This window comes from Piliocolobus tephrosceles, chromosome 7 (genome assembly GCF_002776525.5).
Source record: "Piliocolobus tephrosceles isolate RC106 chromosome 7, ASM277652v3, whole genome shotgun sequence".
Classification (NCBI taxonomy): Eukaryota; Metazoa; Chordata; class Mammalia; order Primates; family Cercopithecidae; genus Piliocolobus; species Piliocolobus tephrosceles.
The window spans coordinates 61,739,647-61,756,651 of NC_045440.1; the positions used below are offsets into that span (position 1 = coordinate 61,739,647).

Below are 17,005 nucleotides of genomic sequence, written 5' to 3' on the forward strand. Positions count from 1 at the left end.
TGAGTCACCTCCCTCTTTTGCTAGATTCTGTTTGCAGCAGCTTGAGGATGGAGGCTCCTTCTTTGTGCCCTCAGTGCATAGTGCAGTGTGAGCAGACACATAGTGCTGATAAATGCTTGTTCAACAGAAGTCCATCCTCATTATCTGTGCAAGCTGGGCATCCTCTCTTGTCTCTTCTTACATGGGGCAGAGACTCACACCCTGCTCCCCAAAAGCCTTTTGCTACCCTCGCCTGCTGCCCTGTTTCAGCACAATCATCAGATTTGAAAGTTCTGTGGGTAACTTTAGGAATGGAACACATAAATAACTCCTACAGCTAAGAAGTGTGCTTAGCACAGATTGTCTTTCAGTCAGGCCCTTCCGTCTTCCCATAGTCGTCACTATGTACTGAACACCTATGTGCTGGTCACTGTCTAGGATCCTCTCAGTCACTTGGGGTGGAGCGCTGAGCAAGACAGTCATGGCTCAGGCAGGCAGATGAGCAAGCAGAAGTGGTGCAGACTGTGACAATACTGTGACAGGGAAGCACTCTGCTGTGGAGCATAGAACCTGTCAGCTCGCTGTTAAGACACAGCTCCGGTGTTGTCTCCCCACCTCTGGGGTTAGGAGGAGTGAAAGGAGGAATTCCACAAAAAGTCACACAGCCTGTGACTTGGTGGATGTCACAAATCATCCAGGGTAAGAGGGAGTGCTGGGGTTTGGGTAGGGAAGGGAAGTGAGATCCCAGCAGACAGAGCAGTGTGTTCCAAGGCCATCAGTGAGAGCTAGCCTTGTGGTTGGAGAAACTTCAAGAAGTTCACAGGAGCCAGAGAGGACCAGGGAGTGACAAGAGACCAAGTCATGGTGAGAAGCAGGGCCTGAGGGAGGATGTGAGCTGCTCTCTGCTCTAGACACAACTCTCAGTCTGCAGTGGAGGGGCTGTTCATACCATGAGCACTGCCTTGGTGGCTCAGTCTGCTGTCGCCTGGGAGAAGACATGGCTCAGACGGCACCTGCTGCTGCCTGCCCCCGTACCTGTTTGTTGTGTGGTCTTACCCCACAGCTCCCAGATGAAACAGAACAGCACTGTTTAGCCTGGGATTATAACACGAAACAGGCAGTCAGGCCCCATGGCATGTTGTCTGTTTGCTTCTGTCTTCTGTCCATAGTCCTTTCTCCCACTCGTTTCTCATGAGGACCTGAGGGTTGGCAGAACATCTTGCCTGTGAGGGTTCTTATGCTTGGGGTTATTACTCCCTGTTTCAAAAGGAACCTCACAACTTTCCAGAATCTTTCACCAGTGACTGTGGCATCCCCTTAGAGGTGGGTCGATGCAGCCATATACTGCTCAGCATCACATCCTTGATTTTGGGGTAGTCACACCTTTTATCTTGAGTTGCCTTTTATCTCAGATGGTTGGTCAACATCAAAATGTACTAATCATGACAGTGTGAAGCAAAGACCGTAATTTCCAGGCCCTCGGTTGAATTCATGTCCTGAAAATTGCGCTGTTGCAGCCTGCATGTACCTGGAAAAGCCAGGATTAGCTTTGTGGTCGTTATTCTTGTGGCAGTTCAACTCATGTGCTTAGGAGCAGTGAACTGAGGGGCAGCTTGCTGTGTAAGGGAGTATTTTTAACTCTTGCACCCTGGATTGCTTTCCTATCATCCAGTGTGAATTGTTGCTAGTTTTCACCCAGGATTTCCCAACACTGGTACCTGACTGTTAAAGTAAAGCCGTAAATCAAAACTCACAGACACCTCTGCATGCTGAATATTTGCTTTGCAGTTGGGGACGTTGGACAGACATTCTTTCCCACGGACGCTATAAACGCCAGCTCACTGAGCAAGATGTCGAAACTATCTGCAGAACCATCCTGGTATACTGCCTTAATCATTACAAAGGCGATGAGAATATCAAAAGCTTCATCTGGGATCTGATCACACCCACAGCAGATGGCCAGACGCGAGCCTTGGTCAACCATTCTGGTAGGTTTCCGCCATGTTGTTTGTGCTACAGGGTCACAAAGCCATCAGGATCCTTTGTGACACACTGTTGATAAAGAGATGTGACATACACCCCGTATTTCCCTGCCTCATGCATTCCCTGCCTCTCTGCCATTGACACTATAATTGGAATGTAAAAGGCTTCTATTATTATTATGATGGTGATTCTAGGTTTATCAGCCCCTGTGCCAAGGGGAAGGAAGGGAAAGAAGGTGAAAGCCCAGAGCACACAGCCGGTGGTGCAGGATGCCGACTGGCTGGCCAGCTGCAACCCAGATGCCCTGTTCCAGGAGGACAGCTACAAGAAACACCTGAAGCATCACTGTAACAAGTATGTTATTAGAGGGTGGACCTGGAGAGTTTAATTCCCTTTTTATTCTTTAAAAAATGCATGCAGTCAGCCCTTCACGTCTGCAGATGCAGAACTCGCAGATTTGGAGGGCCAACTGAGGGACCTGAGCATCTGCGGATCTTGGTGTCTGAGGGGGGTCCTGGAACCATACTCCTGCGGATATGGAGGGACAGCTCTGTTATTAAGACTTTTAAATGGTGTAGTTGTTGCCTTTGCACAGCCTTACCATTTTTCTTGGTGTCAAGTTACAGCAGAGCATACGTTTAGGTGACTGATTATTTTTACACTTGATCTTAGCCAAAAGGCTGAGAAGCGATGACTGATTATTTTTTAACATGGTAAGATACACAACACAACATTTACCATTTTTACCGTTTATAAGTGATCAATTCGTTGGCATTAATTACACTCACAATACTGTACCCGAAATGTTTCCATCATCCCAAATGTAAATACTGTATCAATTAAACAGTAACTTGCCTGGCCCCTGGCAATCACCATTCTATTTTCTGTTTCTGTTAGTTTGTCTGTCCTATATGTCTCCTAAGAGGAATCACAGATTATTTGTCCTTCTGTGCCTGGCTTACCTCACTTAATATTTTCAAGGTTCATTTGTGTTACGGTATCAGAATTTCATTCCTGTTTATGGCTGAATAGTATTCCATTGTGTGTATATGCCACGTTTTGTTTGTCCCAGTCATCTGTTGACAGACACTTGGGCTGGTTATCATGGCTGTTGTGAATAATGGTGCTATGAACATTGTAGAGGACTGGTTTTTAACCATTATCTGTTAGATAATTGTAGTCAGCGTTATATGATCCCACCTTCAACTAACTGCGTACAGTAGAGGGAGGACTGGGGAGTTCATGTATTATTTTTTGCTTAATATTACCTCAGTTGCTGGGTCCATTTTTTCTGCCTATGAGCTTAGAATCATGTTTCTTACCTTTATTTCCAAAAACTAATTATAGATAATTGAAGAATACTGAACCTAAATTTATTTCATTGCTTGGAGTTCTGTTAACAGTTCCTATTAAACTAACATCTGCGTATGTTGTTTCCTTATTCTGAATATGCGTTTTTCCATATCAATAGTTCAGGCAACAATGCTACTGATCAGCTCTATGTCCTAGCTTCGTGTGACCTTGAGCAAGTTATTCAGCCTCTTGAGGACTCACTTTCTTGGTGAGTCCAGTAGACCTCGGCAGCAAGATCTCAGCTGGATGAGGCAGGATGTAAATAAGTATGCATTTGTCTCTGCAAAAGTAGCAGCAACAAAGTCTGAGCACATAATACTGGCAGCGTGCCAAGCGCTTTGTATGGATTATCTGTTTGAGTTGTCTAAGATTAGTATGACTTTTATCCCCATTTAACTGACGAGGAAACTGAGACTAAAGTTGAGTAACTTCTTCAAGGACCCTCAGCCAGTTAAGGGGCAGAACCAGGTTTGAACCCAAGTAGATGAGGGCAGCCTCAGGTCGGAAGTCTTCTCTGCTCCTCAGAGCTGTGGTGAGGCTCCAAGGCATCTTCAGAACCATTACCTCCAACCCTTTTGGTATCTCAGAAACTTGGTGGTTACTGCTGTGGCATAAGAGTGCTCCCTAAAATCCTACCCCACTCACACTCTTAGAAAACGTCTCTTCAGTATGGCACAGTTAATGTTTAATCTCATGAGTTCACAAGAGAAAAAAACTCTAAAGAAATAGAAATGAGTTATCCAAAGTGAGTCTGTTCAGGGATTTACAAGCTCACACTTGACCTATCCAGAACCCATGCTGACCGTGAGTAGGCTCGTGGTTGGGGGAAGGCCTGTTGAGGAGCATCTGTTGATGTGTGATCGGGAGTTGTCTGTTGTGGTGAATCCTAGTTGCTATTTTGAAGTTTTAGGGACAGTTTCCACACCCTGAAAACAGCGTGGTGTAGTAGAGCCTGAAGTCCTAGTTCCAGTTGTCCCATGTGCAAGGTAACTCTGTGACCTTGGATTTGTCACTTATCTTCTGCTACCATCAGTTTTCCCATTTGAAAGTGGAAATTATAACTTGCCCTGCTTCATCATAGGGTTATTGTGAAGATCAAAAGGGCTAGTATAAGTGTGAGACATTGGTTGTAAAGTGCTGTACAAGTACATGATGGGATTACTCAGCTAGGGAAATAACATTTGTATTATCATGTACTCATGGCCAAGAAGGCCACGATTCACCTGTCAGTCCCCCAATGCATGCCAGGGCTGTCCAGCAGGGGATACTAGCTTTGGTAGACACTGGCTTTTGGGACTTACCAGGTGGACTTTATTGAAAGAATTATGTTTTAGCCATTGAGGAACTCCAAGCAGGATTGAAAATCTAGTTCCTAGAATTCCAAGCGTTTTAAAAAATCGACTTCTTAAGAATGATTAAGAATGTCACTGAATTGGACACATTTTAATTTTCTAATTTTTTTTTCAAGCTACTACAACTTAGGTTCCCAGGTACAAAAAACTAGAAGGAATAAAAATGTCTAACATAGTATTTCATACAGGAGAAGAGCAAGGACACACCTTCTACCCAACCCTGTCGCCATCTTCTTTTCTCGGAAGCAAAGTTGTATAATCTGAAAAACCTGACATTCCATATTGAGGGTTTATTGTAAGGTAGTAAAACCAGATTTTATATCTCGTTTATTCCTACAACTTCTGATGTGCTTCCAAAAATGGTATTAAGGCAGCAGCTGAGGAAATTTTATGAGATAATGAAGCAGAACAGTTACTGAAAGCCATCTGCTCAGTTGTTTACAAACTTGCTTCAATACTTCAGAGGCAATGGTAGGATACGTGTCTAAACTTCACAAGCTGCACTAGGTAGAACTAAATGAAGTGCGCCTGGGCTGGGCTGAGCTTGGGCCCTCTCTGTGCAGTGTGAGCGGTTGCCAGGCAGGCCTGTTGGAAGCCAGCAGAAAGCACCACACAGAGGTGATTATGTGCCACCATCTGTCACGCTTCAAGCCTACCATACAGCATGGCTAATCAGCCTTGGCAGGATGATGGATGAACAGCAGCAGCTGCCAAAAGCCACTGTTGGCAAACAGTCCTGAAGTTAAGAACTTTTTCCCCCCTCTGTCTTCCTCTCCAGGGTCCTGCTGCGTGTCCGCATGCTGTACTACCTAAGACAAGAAGTGATAGGAGACCAGGCAGATAAGATCTTAGAGGGTGCTGACTCAAGGTTAGTGCGAGCTCACGTTTGTACTCAACCTCAGTGAGATAATCTGGGTAGCCGGAAAACATCATGGATTGTGTTTCAGAACCTTCATAAACCACTAGTAACCCATCTCCTTTTTTGCATCTTGAATGCAGTATTTGTCCTTCCTGCTTGGGGATATGATGAGAATCAGGAAAAGGCTGTTTGTATTTATGTTTGTAGTGTAAAGAGATGCGAACTAAAGCACTGGTGTTCTGAGATGACCCTTAAAATGGGATACCATGTGATAAAGTTCATTTCTGGTCATAGCAGAGGGCTACTGACTCATGCCCTTTCTTTTTACCTTTGCTGATACCTCCCCACCATGCTCAGATGTTTATTGTGGGAGGGAGGGCACGTGAGCCATGTATCACATTCATTACTTGGAATTCTTTTTTAATACTAATATTTCTTATAAATGTTGTCTTTCAGTGAAGCCGATGTGTGGATCCCTGAACCTTTCCATGCTGAAGTTCCTGCAGATTGGTGGGATAAGGACGCAGACAAATCCCTCTTAATTGGAGTGTTCAAACATGGTAAGTGACGTTTCTGTTTGAATACATCTCGACTGTATGGCTTGGTCTTTATTTAGAACTCTTTACATACTCTTTTCCAAAGTCATAATATTAATGAGGATAGTTCCAAAGGACTCTTGGCGTCTACCATTTTTCTGTACTAAAAATCTAATATGAACTGTAAATATCAGATGCTGTTTTTGAATGTTTGTTGAGCATTTGAGAAGAAAACATTTCTTTCTTGGCTGTAAATAAAACCCAAACCATATTTGTTTTAATAATAGCCAAGTTGTACTATAGCTCTCCCCAAACTTTGCTTCCAGCATGGCTTCCCTTGCTAACTCTGCCAACCAGTGTCAAAGTGGACGGTGGGCTTAACCTCTGCTATTAATCTGTACAAGTGCCTCCTGGGCTTTGTTCCAAGCAATATTTCACAAATGTCAGTGCTGAGAACTCGTGGCTCCCCTGAGTGGGATGCAGCCTTGTTAACTTTGAAAGGCTGGGGATGCAGAACTGGCATGATATATACAGTGAGCGATTCCTGATTATAATCCCAATTCTCTGGAGGTCGTGGAGGTATTCTCAGCAGCCCAGCCTGACTAAAGGGGAGAATGATGGCTTATAAAACCTTTCATGATTACAGTTTGGCTTGCGGCTCTACAGCAGTTAGGAGCGGTGTGTTGTAGTACACATCCTAATTGAATTGTGCTGTTCTGCCTATGTACTGCAGCCGTGTTTTGTGAGCTCAGCCTCAAAATCATTTTCCCGCAGTGCACTGTTGGGATCTGCCATTTTCCATCTAGTCAACTTGGGCAGTCAAAAAGCAAATTGCAGTTTGAAAACCATAGAGGGAACAGTGTCATCTTACTGACATGCATCATCCTAAACCTAATAAGACAGGTTCGCTGGCCTTACGTATATGGGGAATTTTCAGCCAGCCATGCGAGTTCCTGCAGGACTGATGCTATTCACAGGGTGGATGGGGGTGGACTCAGCGCACCCCTGCAGAGGTCATAAAGGAACATTGCGAAGCCTTCTAAATGTCAGGCAAAATTAGATCTGGGGGAAAATAGGTTCAGAAATCCTCCCAGGCATCTTGCAGTTATTCTGAACCTGTTTTTCTATTAGTGTTTGTGGTAATTCTGATAATATCCCTGAGGTGTAACTTGGCCCCCAGTACCTTCCCAAGAAGGAGCATTCCACAGAATCCTCTACTAAAACAAGGTCCACTTGGATTCAACATAGATGCTAACCTTGACTGAGAAACAAACTTGTGTTGTGGCAGTGCTGTGATTTTGCCAGTGATGGGGCCTGTCTTTGTTTCTGTGTGTTTTCTGTGCACGGATGGGCACGGCACAGGCTATGAGAAGTACAACTCCATGCGAGCTGACCCCGCACTGTGCTTTCTGGAACGAGTTGGTATGCCTGATGCCAAGGCCATAGCTGCCGAGCAAAGAGGAACAGACATGCTAGCAGATGGTGGTGACGGGTAAGAAGGACATTTTAAAATTTGAATAAACTTTATGTCAGTTTCACATCTATTGGCAGGGTTCAGTTCTTACCCTGCATTACACACTGTATTGTGTCAGGTTTGAAGTTCAAGTGCTGTTTACCAGTCTACTCTATTTGTGTGTCGTAATGACTGTTTAAACAATATACATTATCTTGATAATCTGAAACTTGTTTTTCTTTTCCAAATGTCATTTCCCCCAACCTCCCCAGACCCCCTCCACCGCCCTGCCAGGGCTGCATGTTTTAAATACTGATAGAGTTGCTTTTGATGTCTAACCCATAATTAAAAGTAGCACTGGATAGATTGTTACTCTTTCCTACCCACCCCTCTTCTCTCTCTTGCTTATCAGTATGATTCAAACAATTTTTGTGTTTGTTTTACATAGGGGAGAATTTGATAGAGAAGATGAAGACCCAGAATATAAACCAACCAGAACACCATTCAAAGATGAAATAGATGTATGAACTTGAGTATATTGGCTTTTATAGCTCCATTAAATATTATATGCCTATATAAGACTTGTTAAACTTTATAGATAATGACCTTTACTTTAAAAGACAAAGAAAAATGAGACCCCAAATTAAAGTCATTCTGTTTCTTTGCTTTCAAGGAATTTGCAAATTCTCCTCCAGAGGATAAGGAAGAATCCATGGAAATACATGCCACAGGTAAGGCCCTAGAAAAGCTCGTGCAGCTGAGCAGTCATTGTTCACGTGGTAGGGACTGTCCTGCTTCACAATGGCAGTGTCTTAACACCTTATTTCTTCTACACCGACCTGTTTTGTGAATCATTTTAATTCTTGTTAATAGTTGTGTTTTCATTACATTGAATTTTTTAGCTAGGATAACTGTTTCTTTGATGATAATTAGCTGATTTATATTTTACACTAATTAGTGAAAAATTTTAAGTATCTAAACTATAACTCTTGGGAATAGAGCATTTGCTCTGTATTTACCTAAAATATTTTCAGTTTATTTAGAATATTGACCTTTTACCGAATAAAATCATTACACAACAATTATGCAGTTAATTTTTATACTCAAGATGATTATTGCACATACATTAGAGGAGAGTACCTTATAAGGAAGTTTATGCTGTAAAGTGTGTTTCTTTATGTAGGACTAATAAATAATGTTTTCACCCCCTCTAAGGAATTAAAAAAGAAATAAGTGTATACGTTCCAAGCCAATGTTATTACTTATTTATATTTTAAAAATGAGGGCACTGAGATGCCCTTACCCACACTGTCATTTGAATCTTAACGAGTCATCCTGTTTTGTTGGAATACTCTGTGTGTTGCAAGATTTCAGCTATACATTTCAAAAATGTTTCTCCACTTCCCCAGGCAAGCACAGTGAGAGTAATGCTGAGTTAGGCCAACTTTACTGGCCTAACACTTCAACCCTGACTACACGTCTGCGCCGGCTCATTACTGCCTATCAGCGCAGCTATAAAAGGCAACAGATGAGGCAAGAGGCCCTAATGAAGACTGACCGGCGCAGACGGCGGCCTCGAGAGGAAGTGAGAGCTCTGGAAGCGGAAAGGGAAGCTATTATATCTGAGAAGCGGCAAAAGTGAGTTTCTTCAGGGTTTCGCTCAGCTCCTGGTACATTCCCTTCTGCCCTGCTCCTGTAGACCCACAGGAGATAGGACTCATATCAGAGAGTGACCGCCAAAGAAAGGCTTACTCCAGCAAAGCAGTCTGTCTCCCCACCCCCAAATAACCACCATGTATAAAGTCTGGGAGAAAGAGGAAAAGAAACAGTAAATATTAAGTCTTTTCCTGAAGTGTGATGCAAGCTAATATAATCTTTCTAACAGGTGGACAAGAAGAGAAGAGGCTGATTTTTACCGTGTGGTATCTACCTTTGGGGTTATTTTTGACCCTGTGAAACAGCAGTTTGACTGGAACCAATTTCGAGCCTTTGCCAGGCTTGACAAAAAGTCTGATGAAAGTTTGGAGAAATACTTCAGTTGTTTTGTGGCCATGTGTAGGCGAGTATGTCGAATGCCTGTCAAGCCAGATGATGGTAGGTACATTTAGCAACAAAGCTCTATGTGAAAAGACCAGTAAAGTGAAAATAAGAAAGTGTACAATGTAGAGTGCCCTTGAGTTCTTCCCAAGTAAATATGAGCCCTTCTGTGTTACAGAACCACCAGACCTCTCCTCCATAATTGAGCCGATCACAGAGGAGCGAGCCTCTCGAACTCTGTACCGCATTGAGCTACTACGGAAGATCCGCGAGCAGGTTCTCCATCACCCCCAGCTGGGAGAGAGGCTTAAGCTCTGCCAGCCAAGCTTGGATCTGCCAGAGTGGTGGGAGTGTGGACGGCATGACCGAGACTTGCTGGTTGGTGCTGCTAAACATGGGGTCAGTCGGACGGATTATCACATCCTCAATGACCCTGAGTTATCCTTCTTGGATGCACATAAAAACTTTGCTCAAAACAGAGGAGCAGGTAGTACATCTTCCTTGAACCCACTGGCAGTTGGATTTGGCCAGACTCCTCCAGTCATGTCATCTGCTCACATTCAAGATGAGAAGGTACTGGAACAAACAGAAGGCAAAGTGGAGGAGTCTGAAAACTCAACTGCCAAGGAGAAAGGTGAGGGCAAAGAAGAGGAAGAAGAAACCGACGGCAGCGGAAAGGAGAGCAAGCAGGAATGTGAGGCGGAGGCCAGCTCTGCGAAAAATGAACTGAAAGGTGTCGAGGTTGGCGTAGATGCTGGGTCCAAATCTATCTCAGAGAAAGGTTCCGAAGAGGATGAAGAGGAAAAGCTGGAGGATGATGATAAGTCGGAAGAGTCTTCCCAGCCTGAAGGTAAGGCCTCACCACTGGCCTCTCTCCCGATCCCACAGCAGCTGGTTGTGAGATGCGTTGCTTTCTGGCAGCATGGCACCAGCTCTTTTGTTTTTCATGAGTACTTAGTGTACGTTTCCTTCTGTGAGGGGATAATTTCAAGTTTTGTTTATACCTGTGTTTTGCCCTGGCACCTTATAGCACCTACCCATGGTTATTTTGAACAACATAAACTCTTAAGAAGAGTCGCATGGACACATTAGCAACTTTTGGTTTAAGGATGGAAGTTAGCTTGTAGTGACAGTGTATTAAGAATTCTGGCCGGGCGCGGTGGCTCAAGCCTGTAATCCCAGCACTTTGGGAGGCCGAGACGGGCGGATCACGAGGTCAGGAGATCGAGACCATCCTGGCTAACACGGTGAAACCCCGTCTCTACTAAAAAAAATACAAAAAACTAGCCAGGCGTGGTGGCGGGCGCCTGTAGTCCCAGCTACTCGGGAGGCTGAGGCAGGAGAATGGCGTAAACCCGGGAGGCGGAGCTTGCAGTGAGCTGAGATCACAGCCACTGCACCCCAGCCTGGGCGACAGAGCGAGACTCCGTCTCAAAAAAAAAAAAAAGAATTCTATGTGATTTTAATTTCGACAAATGTGAGGGAAGGTGGTCATTCACTGAGTAAATATTGTTAATCATTTTGAAACAATTGGTGCTTATTTATATTTTGATTCAGAAGTAAAAAAGAGTAGGAATAGAATCTAAAAATAACCAAGTTTTTAAGTCGCAGTAAGGTTGCTGAAACTGGCCCAAGGTAAAAATAAAGCACATACTGTGCTGTAGCTGGAACCTTCAACTTTTGCCAGAAGGTCAGCCCTTTTTTCTGTGAGGAAGAAAATAGGCTCTTGAGTCAATGACTTGTTTGGCTGTCATCCTCCTGTAGGTTTACTTGCACAGTGCTAGGTGGCTAGTGACTAACCTCTCTCAGCCTCTTGTCATCATCTGCAAGATGGAAATAACACCATCTATGTGAAATGGCTGTTACAAGCTTTAGACAACAATGCCTAATACCATTCTAGCCATGTAGTAGGTACTCAATAAAATGGAGCTGATTAGTATTCACATTTTTAATTGTGTCCTTTCTAAACTTCAGTTTCGTTTCCCTGATACTGTGGTTGTGAGTAATGCACATTAACTCATTTCTCAGCAGGAGCTGTCTCTAGAGGGAAGAATTTTGATGAAGAAAGCAATGCTTCCATGAGCACTGCTAGAGATGAAACCCGAGATGGATTCTACATGGAGGACGGAGATCCTTCAGTAGCTCAGCTCCTTCATGAAAGAACATTTGCCTTCTCATTTTGGCCTAAGGTTGACAGGTTTTTGTTGCTGTTATTGTTTTGCTGACCAAAAGGGATTAGGGTAGAGGAAATCTTTCTAACTTGATTTTTCAAATAATTTTAAGGCAAACTTTTGACACAGTATATGAAGACTATAGATTTTTCTTAGTCTTTTAAAGAATGATCTGAAAAAGCCCAAAGAAAAAAATTGTAGAACACTTTTCTAATAGGATGGGAAATGTGATGTGAAAGAAAGATAATAAGAAATAGAAGTGTTTATATGGATGGATCTTTGGCTCCATGTGGCTTTTAGGTTACTTACCCCTGTTGTCTAGTATAATCTATGGATTATCACTGTGTTTTAAAAATTTTTTATGTGAAATAAAGCTTTCAGATTTAAGACAGCTTTATATTTTTGGAAACCTACCAGCTTCTTGACTTGGAAGAGGGTATACTGTTGACCCATTTGCTCTTAACACATTATGAGATAATTCCAAATGTAGTTATCTGTAACCAAAAGCAAAATGGAAATTACTTTTTTGGCTAAATAGTATAATTTTATAATAATTCCCTGTATAATTTAGGTTTGTTTTTCGGGGTGAGGAAATAATCATCCTAATCACCATAACAGGGCTGTCTGGTTTAAAATAACACAAAAAATGAGCTTCAGTCAGCCTACCCCAGGCTGGTCTTTCCCAGTGTTATTGTTGTTTAAGAAACAAGGTGAAAATTTTGACCAAAGAATGTACTGTCAAAGATACTTTCTTTCCTCTGTCTGTCCTTTTAGTTGCCCTGTTATGCTAACCTCCTTTATTGAGTGTAGGAGGGAGTTTCCCAGATCAGTCAAAGGTTATAGTAGCAGGCACTTTTAATTTAGGGAAACTCAGTCTAAAGCTGTAATTAGAAATTTTTAGTGTACACGCTTCAATGAAATTTGAAGTGATAATAGGTAGGGAATGCAAATTGACATTCATTAGGTGTTCCTAGGTTGGTGCCCATTTCATAATGCTGAACTTTATTAATAGTGACGCTAATGATGTCCCACTTCCTGGGACTGCAATCCAGCCTGTAGATCTGAAAGGCCTGGGCGGCAAGATGCTAATGCAGGGTTTCCATTGTCATCCACTGACGTCCACCAGCAGAGGTCTGTGGAGCTTGTACAAGAGTTACTTTTTAAATATGAAGATATTTTGAAGGTGGTGATTATTTAGTACATTTTTCTGTTTTACGAAGTTCAGTGTTTGTAATTTAAAAATAGCGTGTTTTCTGTGTTGAAGCCACCTAGGACCTTCTGCCAGACCAATGCCATTATAGGAGATTTTGTTTATTTACTTTCTTACTTGGTTTCTTGCCTTTTGTTTTCTTTTACTCTTTGTCCTCCAGTTGACTTCTAAACATTTTATGCTCTTTTGCATCTTGATGGATGTATTTATCTAGTAATTTTAACCAGGGCTTTGTTAAAATTTCTTGTGACTTTTCTTCTCCCTCCAGGATAGAGTAATGATAAACCGATTAGACAACATCTGTGAAGCAGTGTTGAAAGGCAAATGGCCAGTAAATAGGCGCCAGATGTTTGATTTCCAAGGCCTCATCCCAGGTTACACACCTACCACAGTGGACAGCCCCTTGCAGAAGAGGAGCTTTGCTGAGCTCTCCATGGTCGGCCAAGCCAGCATTAGTGGGAGTGAGGACCTCACTACTTCTCCTCAGTTATCAAAAGTAAGTTAGAATGGCTTGTTTCTGCAGCTTAAAAGGGAGCCCTCTAAGCCTTAACTGAGTTTAGGAGCTTATATTTCACTGGTCCTGCTTAGAAATAAGATAGCTGCTGTTTCCTCAGCTCTGTGCACCAGTCATGAATGCTTAATTCCTTAAGCTTCTTGTTCCTTATTTCTAAAACCAGCCCATATAGCCGATACAATTCTGGCTCACTGCAACCCAACTCTGTTGGAATTTTTCAATAGGAAGATGCCCTCAACCTCTCTGTCCCTCGCCAGCGGAGGAGGAGGAGGAGAAAAATCGAAATTGAGGCCGAAAGAGCTGCCAAGAGGCGAAATCTCATGGAGATGGTTGCCCAGCTTCGAGAGTCTCAGGTGGTCTCAGAAAATGGACAAGAAAAAGTTGTAGATTTATCGAAGGCCTCAAGAGAGGCAACAAGCTCTACCTCAAATTTTTCATCTCTTTCTTCAAAGTTTATCTTGCCTAATGTCTCGACACCAGTGTCTGATGCCTTTAAGACTCAAATGGAACTGCTCCAAGCAGGCCTTTCACGCACACCCACAAGGCATCTCCTTAATGGCTCCCTAGTGGATGGAGAGCCTCCCATGAAGAGGAGGCGGGGAAGGAGGAAAAATGTGGAGGGCCTTGATCTGCTTTTCATGAGCCACAAACGGACGTCATTGAGTGCAGTAAGTTGGGGAGCTCGCCTGCATGGCGATTGCACATGTTGACAGCTGAGGGTCCCGCGATGCTCACGCTGCTGGGCTGTGTTTCTCTCAGCAGCATGGTATGAAAGCCAGCTTCCTCCACTAAAGAAATAGTTTTACAGTGAACAGTCATGATTCTGATCATTGATACAGACCACTTGGCCTGAACGAAGTGTAGCTTGAGGATGTACTCTTCCCAAGTTCTGATGTGTTGATTGCTCTCAGAAGAACAGCCCAACCCAGAAACATGTTCTTCTGAGCCTAGAATTGTTATCTCTGAATTCTCGAGGTGAAACAAGTTTCTGCTCTTAAAGTTATTGATACGTTTTAGGCCTGGCATTTATTAGAATTAGTATAAATGTTTCGTTTTGGACCTAAGATTTGTGTTAACATAAAAAGCTGGTGACTGCAAATTCTCCTACCTCCGTAAGTATTTTAAAAATCTGAGCTGCACCTTTGCTAGAATAGGTTTGAATAGAATATATGAACCAATGGGTTTTGACTTTCCCTTTCTCAATTCAGAGGAAATAAATGAATGCAGTATAATCAAAATGATTTTCTTTCTTAATCTGCTTCAACTACATCTCACCCAAAAATGTGGTGCCTGACTCACTGATGACCAGAATTTTATCCCAAAGAGCACAGTTACATGTGTTTTTTTAAAAACTAGTTTAGCACTATTTATCTTGAACCTGTTGACTAGAAGCCTCAGTCACCATAGTGGCTGGAGCTCCTTGTCTGTATTGTGAAGAGTGGGTGCTCTGGGAAGCCTTCCAGGTACTGGGCTGTCCTGGGCCCTTCCTCAAGCAGTGGGACACAGTTTGGGAAATACTGAAATTTGAGATTGAGGGAAGACAGTTATCTGTTTCAGCATGTTTTTTCTTACTCCATCCCTATTATTTGCCCATTTTCTATTTCTTGAACCCAGAGAAAGCTTAATAAGAAGGCAGGATAAGACATGGTTGAGTTGAAGTTCAGAAACGAAAAATAACATTCACTGAAATTTGTTTGCCCTGTGGTGGAGTCTAATTAAAACAGAAGCATTCAGAGTAAATTTTCAAAATTGGACCGGGCACGGTGGCTCACGCCTGTAATCCCAGCACTCTGGGAGGCTGAGGCAGGTAGATCACTTGAGGTCAGGAGTTCAAGACCAGCCTGGCAAAAATGGCAAAACCTTGCCTCTACTCAAATTATAAAAATTAGCCTGTGATCCCAGCTACTTAGGATGCTGAGGCAGGAGAATTGCTTGAAACCGGGAGGTGGCGGTTGCAGTGAGCCGAGATCACGCCACTGTACTCCAGCCTGGGCGACAGAGCGAGACTCCGTCTCAAAAAAATAAAAAAAATTTTTTTTTCAAAATTGATTACCAATGCACCAGTCATCATAATGGTCACATTTGTTGATGGTATGATTGTTTTCGGAATCCTGTAAAAGTATACTTTGTAATGGACTAGCTGTGACTTACATGTGTTCTGTAAGTTAAAACACCATTTCTAGGGGTATGGCCCTGAAACAGAGTTGTAGCACTAGTGATTAGCCTTTCTGTTTGAAACTACTTCTTTGATAGATTTTGTTGACTGATAAATTCTTTCTCCATAAACTTTAACAAATTAGGAAGTTTCTGCAGCTGACACTTCCTTTTGTTTATTATCATGTTCAATATTTGTAGGGTTTTTTGTGTTTTGAAACAGGGTTTGTTTTTGAGACAGGGTCTCACTCTGTCGCCCGGGCTGGAGCACAGTGGCACAGTCTTGGCTCACTGCAGCCTCCACCTCCCGGGCTCAAGTGATTCTCCCACCTCAGCCTCCCGAGTAGATGGAACTACAGGCAATGTGCCACCATACTTGGCTAATTGTTTCGTATTTTTGGTGGGGACAGGGTTTCACCATGTTGCCCAGGCTGGTCTCGAACTTCTGGGCTCAAGTAATCCACCCACCTCAGCCGCCTGAAGTACTGGGATTACAGGCAATTATGTTCAATATTTGGATCATGACACAGCTTTATCTCCGGACCAGGTGTTAGGAATTAATGCAACCCAGGTGCTTTCTTCTACACACCCTATTTTAAATGTGAGACTGATTTTATTCATTTCACTATTTTAAGTCGTTGTTAAGAATTTGTCGATATTTTTCTGAAGTCACATTTAGAAAGCCTGAGAAAATTCCTAATTGAAGTTAGAGAATGTGTTTTTAAAACTTTTTTTTTTTAACTGTCACATTTTGAAATGTAGGGATTCCTCATTTGGTGCTGTCGGGGGTGATGTGCATGCACATAAAATACAAGGAAAGCACTGATCGATCTGTAAATAAACCGAGTAGGAAAGAGATGTAAAGGCCAGCAGTGTTACCTGGATGAAAGAGGACAGATCCTAGAATTTAGTATTTTGTCAGCACTCTAACTGTGCTGCCATGAAAAAGAATGCATTCAGCAACAGTGGACAAGCTGGCGCTATTCCCTGTGCCGGCACTGAGAGTCATAAAACACAGTCCTGACAAGTGCTTGCACTGGAGAATGCAGTGTTTAGGAAGGGGTAACAGATAAATAATAATGTGTCCTGGTTGTGCACGTGTGCCATGGCCAAGACATGTCTAGGGTACTTTATGAGCCCAAAGGAAGCCTGGGAGTGGAGGGAAGAGGATATGGGGAGAAACAGATGAAGAAGTTTCCCTATGGATGGCTGTACTTCAGTTAAGTTTTGAAGATCATGTAGGAGTTGGTCATTTTCAAAGGGTTGGCAGAGAACATGTGTAAGAGTAGAGAGTCTCTTGGGTCTGACAAACTGAGGAATTTGCTGAGGAAGTGAGCTTCAGCAGAGATGAGCTTGGAGAGAAAGCAGGATGCAAATCATGGAGGGCCTTGATGCCATTCGGAA

The 17,005-nt window shown here is 43.0% G+C and overlaps 1 protein-coding gene across 7 annotated transcripts in view; it reads left to right on the forward strand.

Annotated features, from left to right (window-relative positions):
* Positions 1-17,005, forward strand: part of CHD7 (chromodomain helicase DNA binding protein 7) — a 189,163-nt gene that overhangs the window by 164,901 nt on the left and 7,257 nt on the right. For 6 of the 7 annotated variants that reach the window (XM_023222342.2, XM_023222347.1, XM_023222343.1 and 3 more), the window contains 13 exons: positions 1,768-1,967; positions 2,157-2,316; positions 5,446-5,535; positions 5,983-6,086; positions 7,425-7,554; positions 7,964-8,036; positions 8,189-8,246; positions 8,925-9,153; positions 9,401-9,609; positions 9,731-10,402; positions 11,581-11,741; positions 13,202-13,429; positions 13,672-14,115. In XM_023222342.2, the coding sequence (XP_023078110.1) occupies positions 1,768-1,967; positions 2,157-2,316; positions 5,446-5,535; positions 5,983-6,086; positions 7,425-7,554; positions 7,964-8,036; positions 8,189-8,246; positions 8,925-9,153; positions 9,401-9,609; positions 9,731-10,402; positions 11,581-11,741; positions 13,202-13,429; positions 13,672-14,115 (2,758 nt within the window). The remainder of the gene's footprint in view (positions 1-1,767; positions 1,968-2,156; positions 2,317-5,445; positions 5,536-5,982; positions 6,087-7,424; positions 7,555-7,963; positions 8,037-8,188; positions 8,247-8,924; positions 9,154-9,400; positions 9,610-9,730; positions 10,403-11,580; positions 11,742-13,201; positions 13,430-13,671; positions 14,116-17,005) is intronic. The other variant, XM_023222346.1, reaches the window with a different exon arrangement.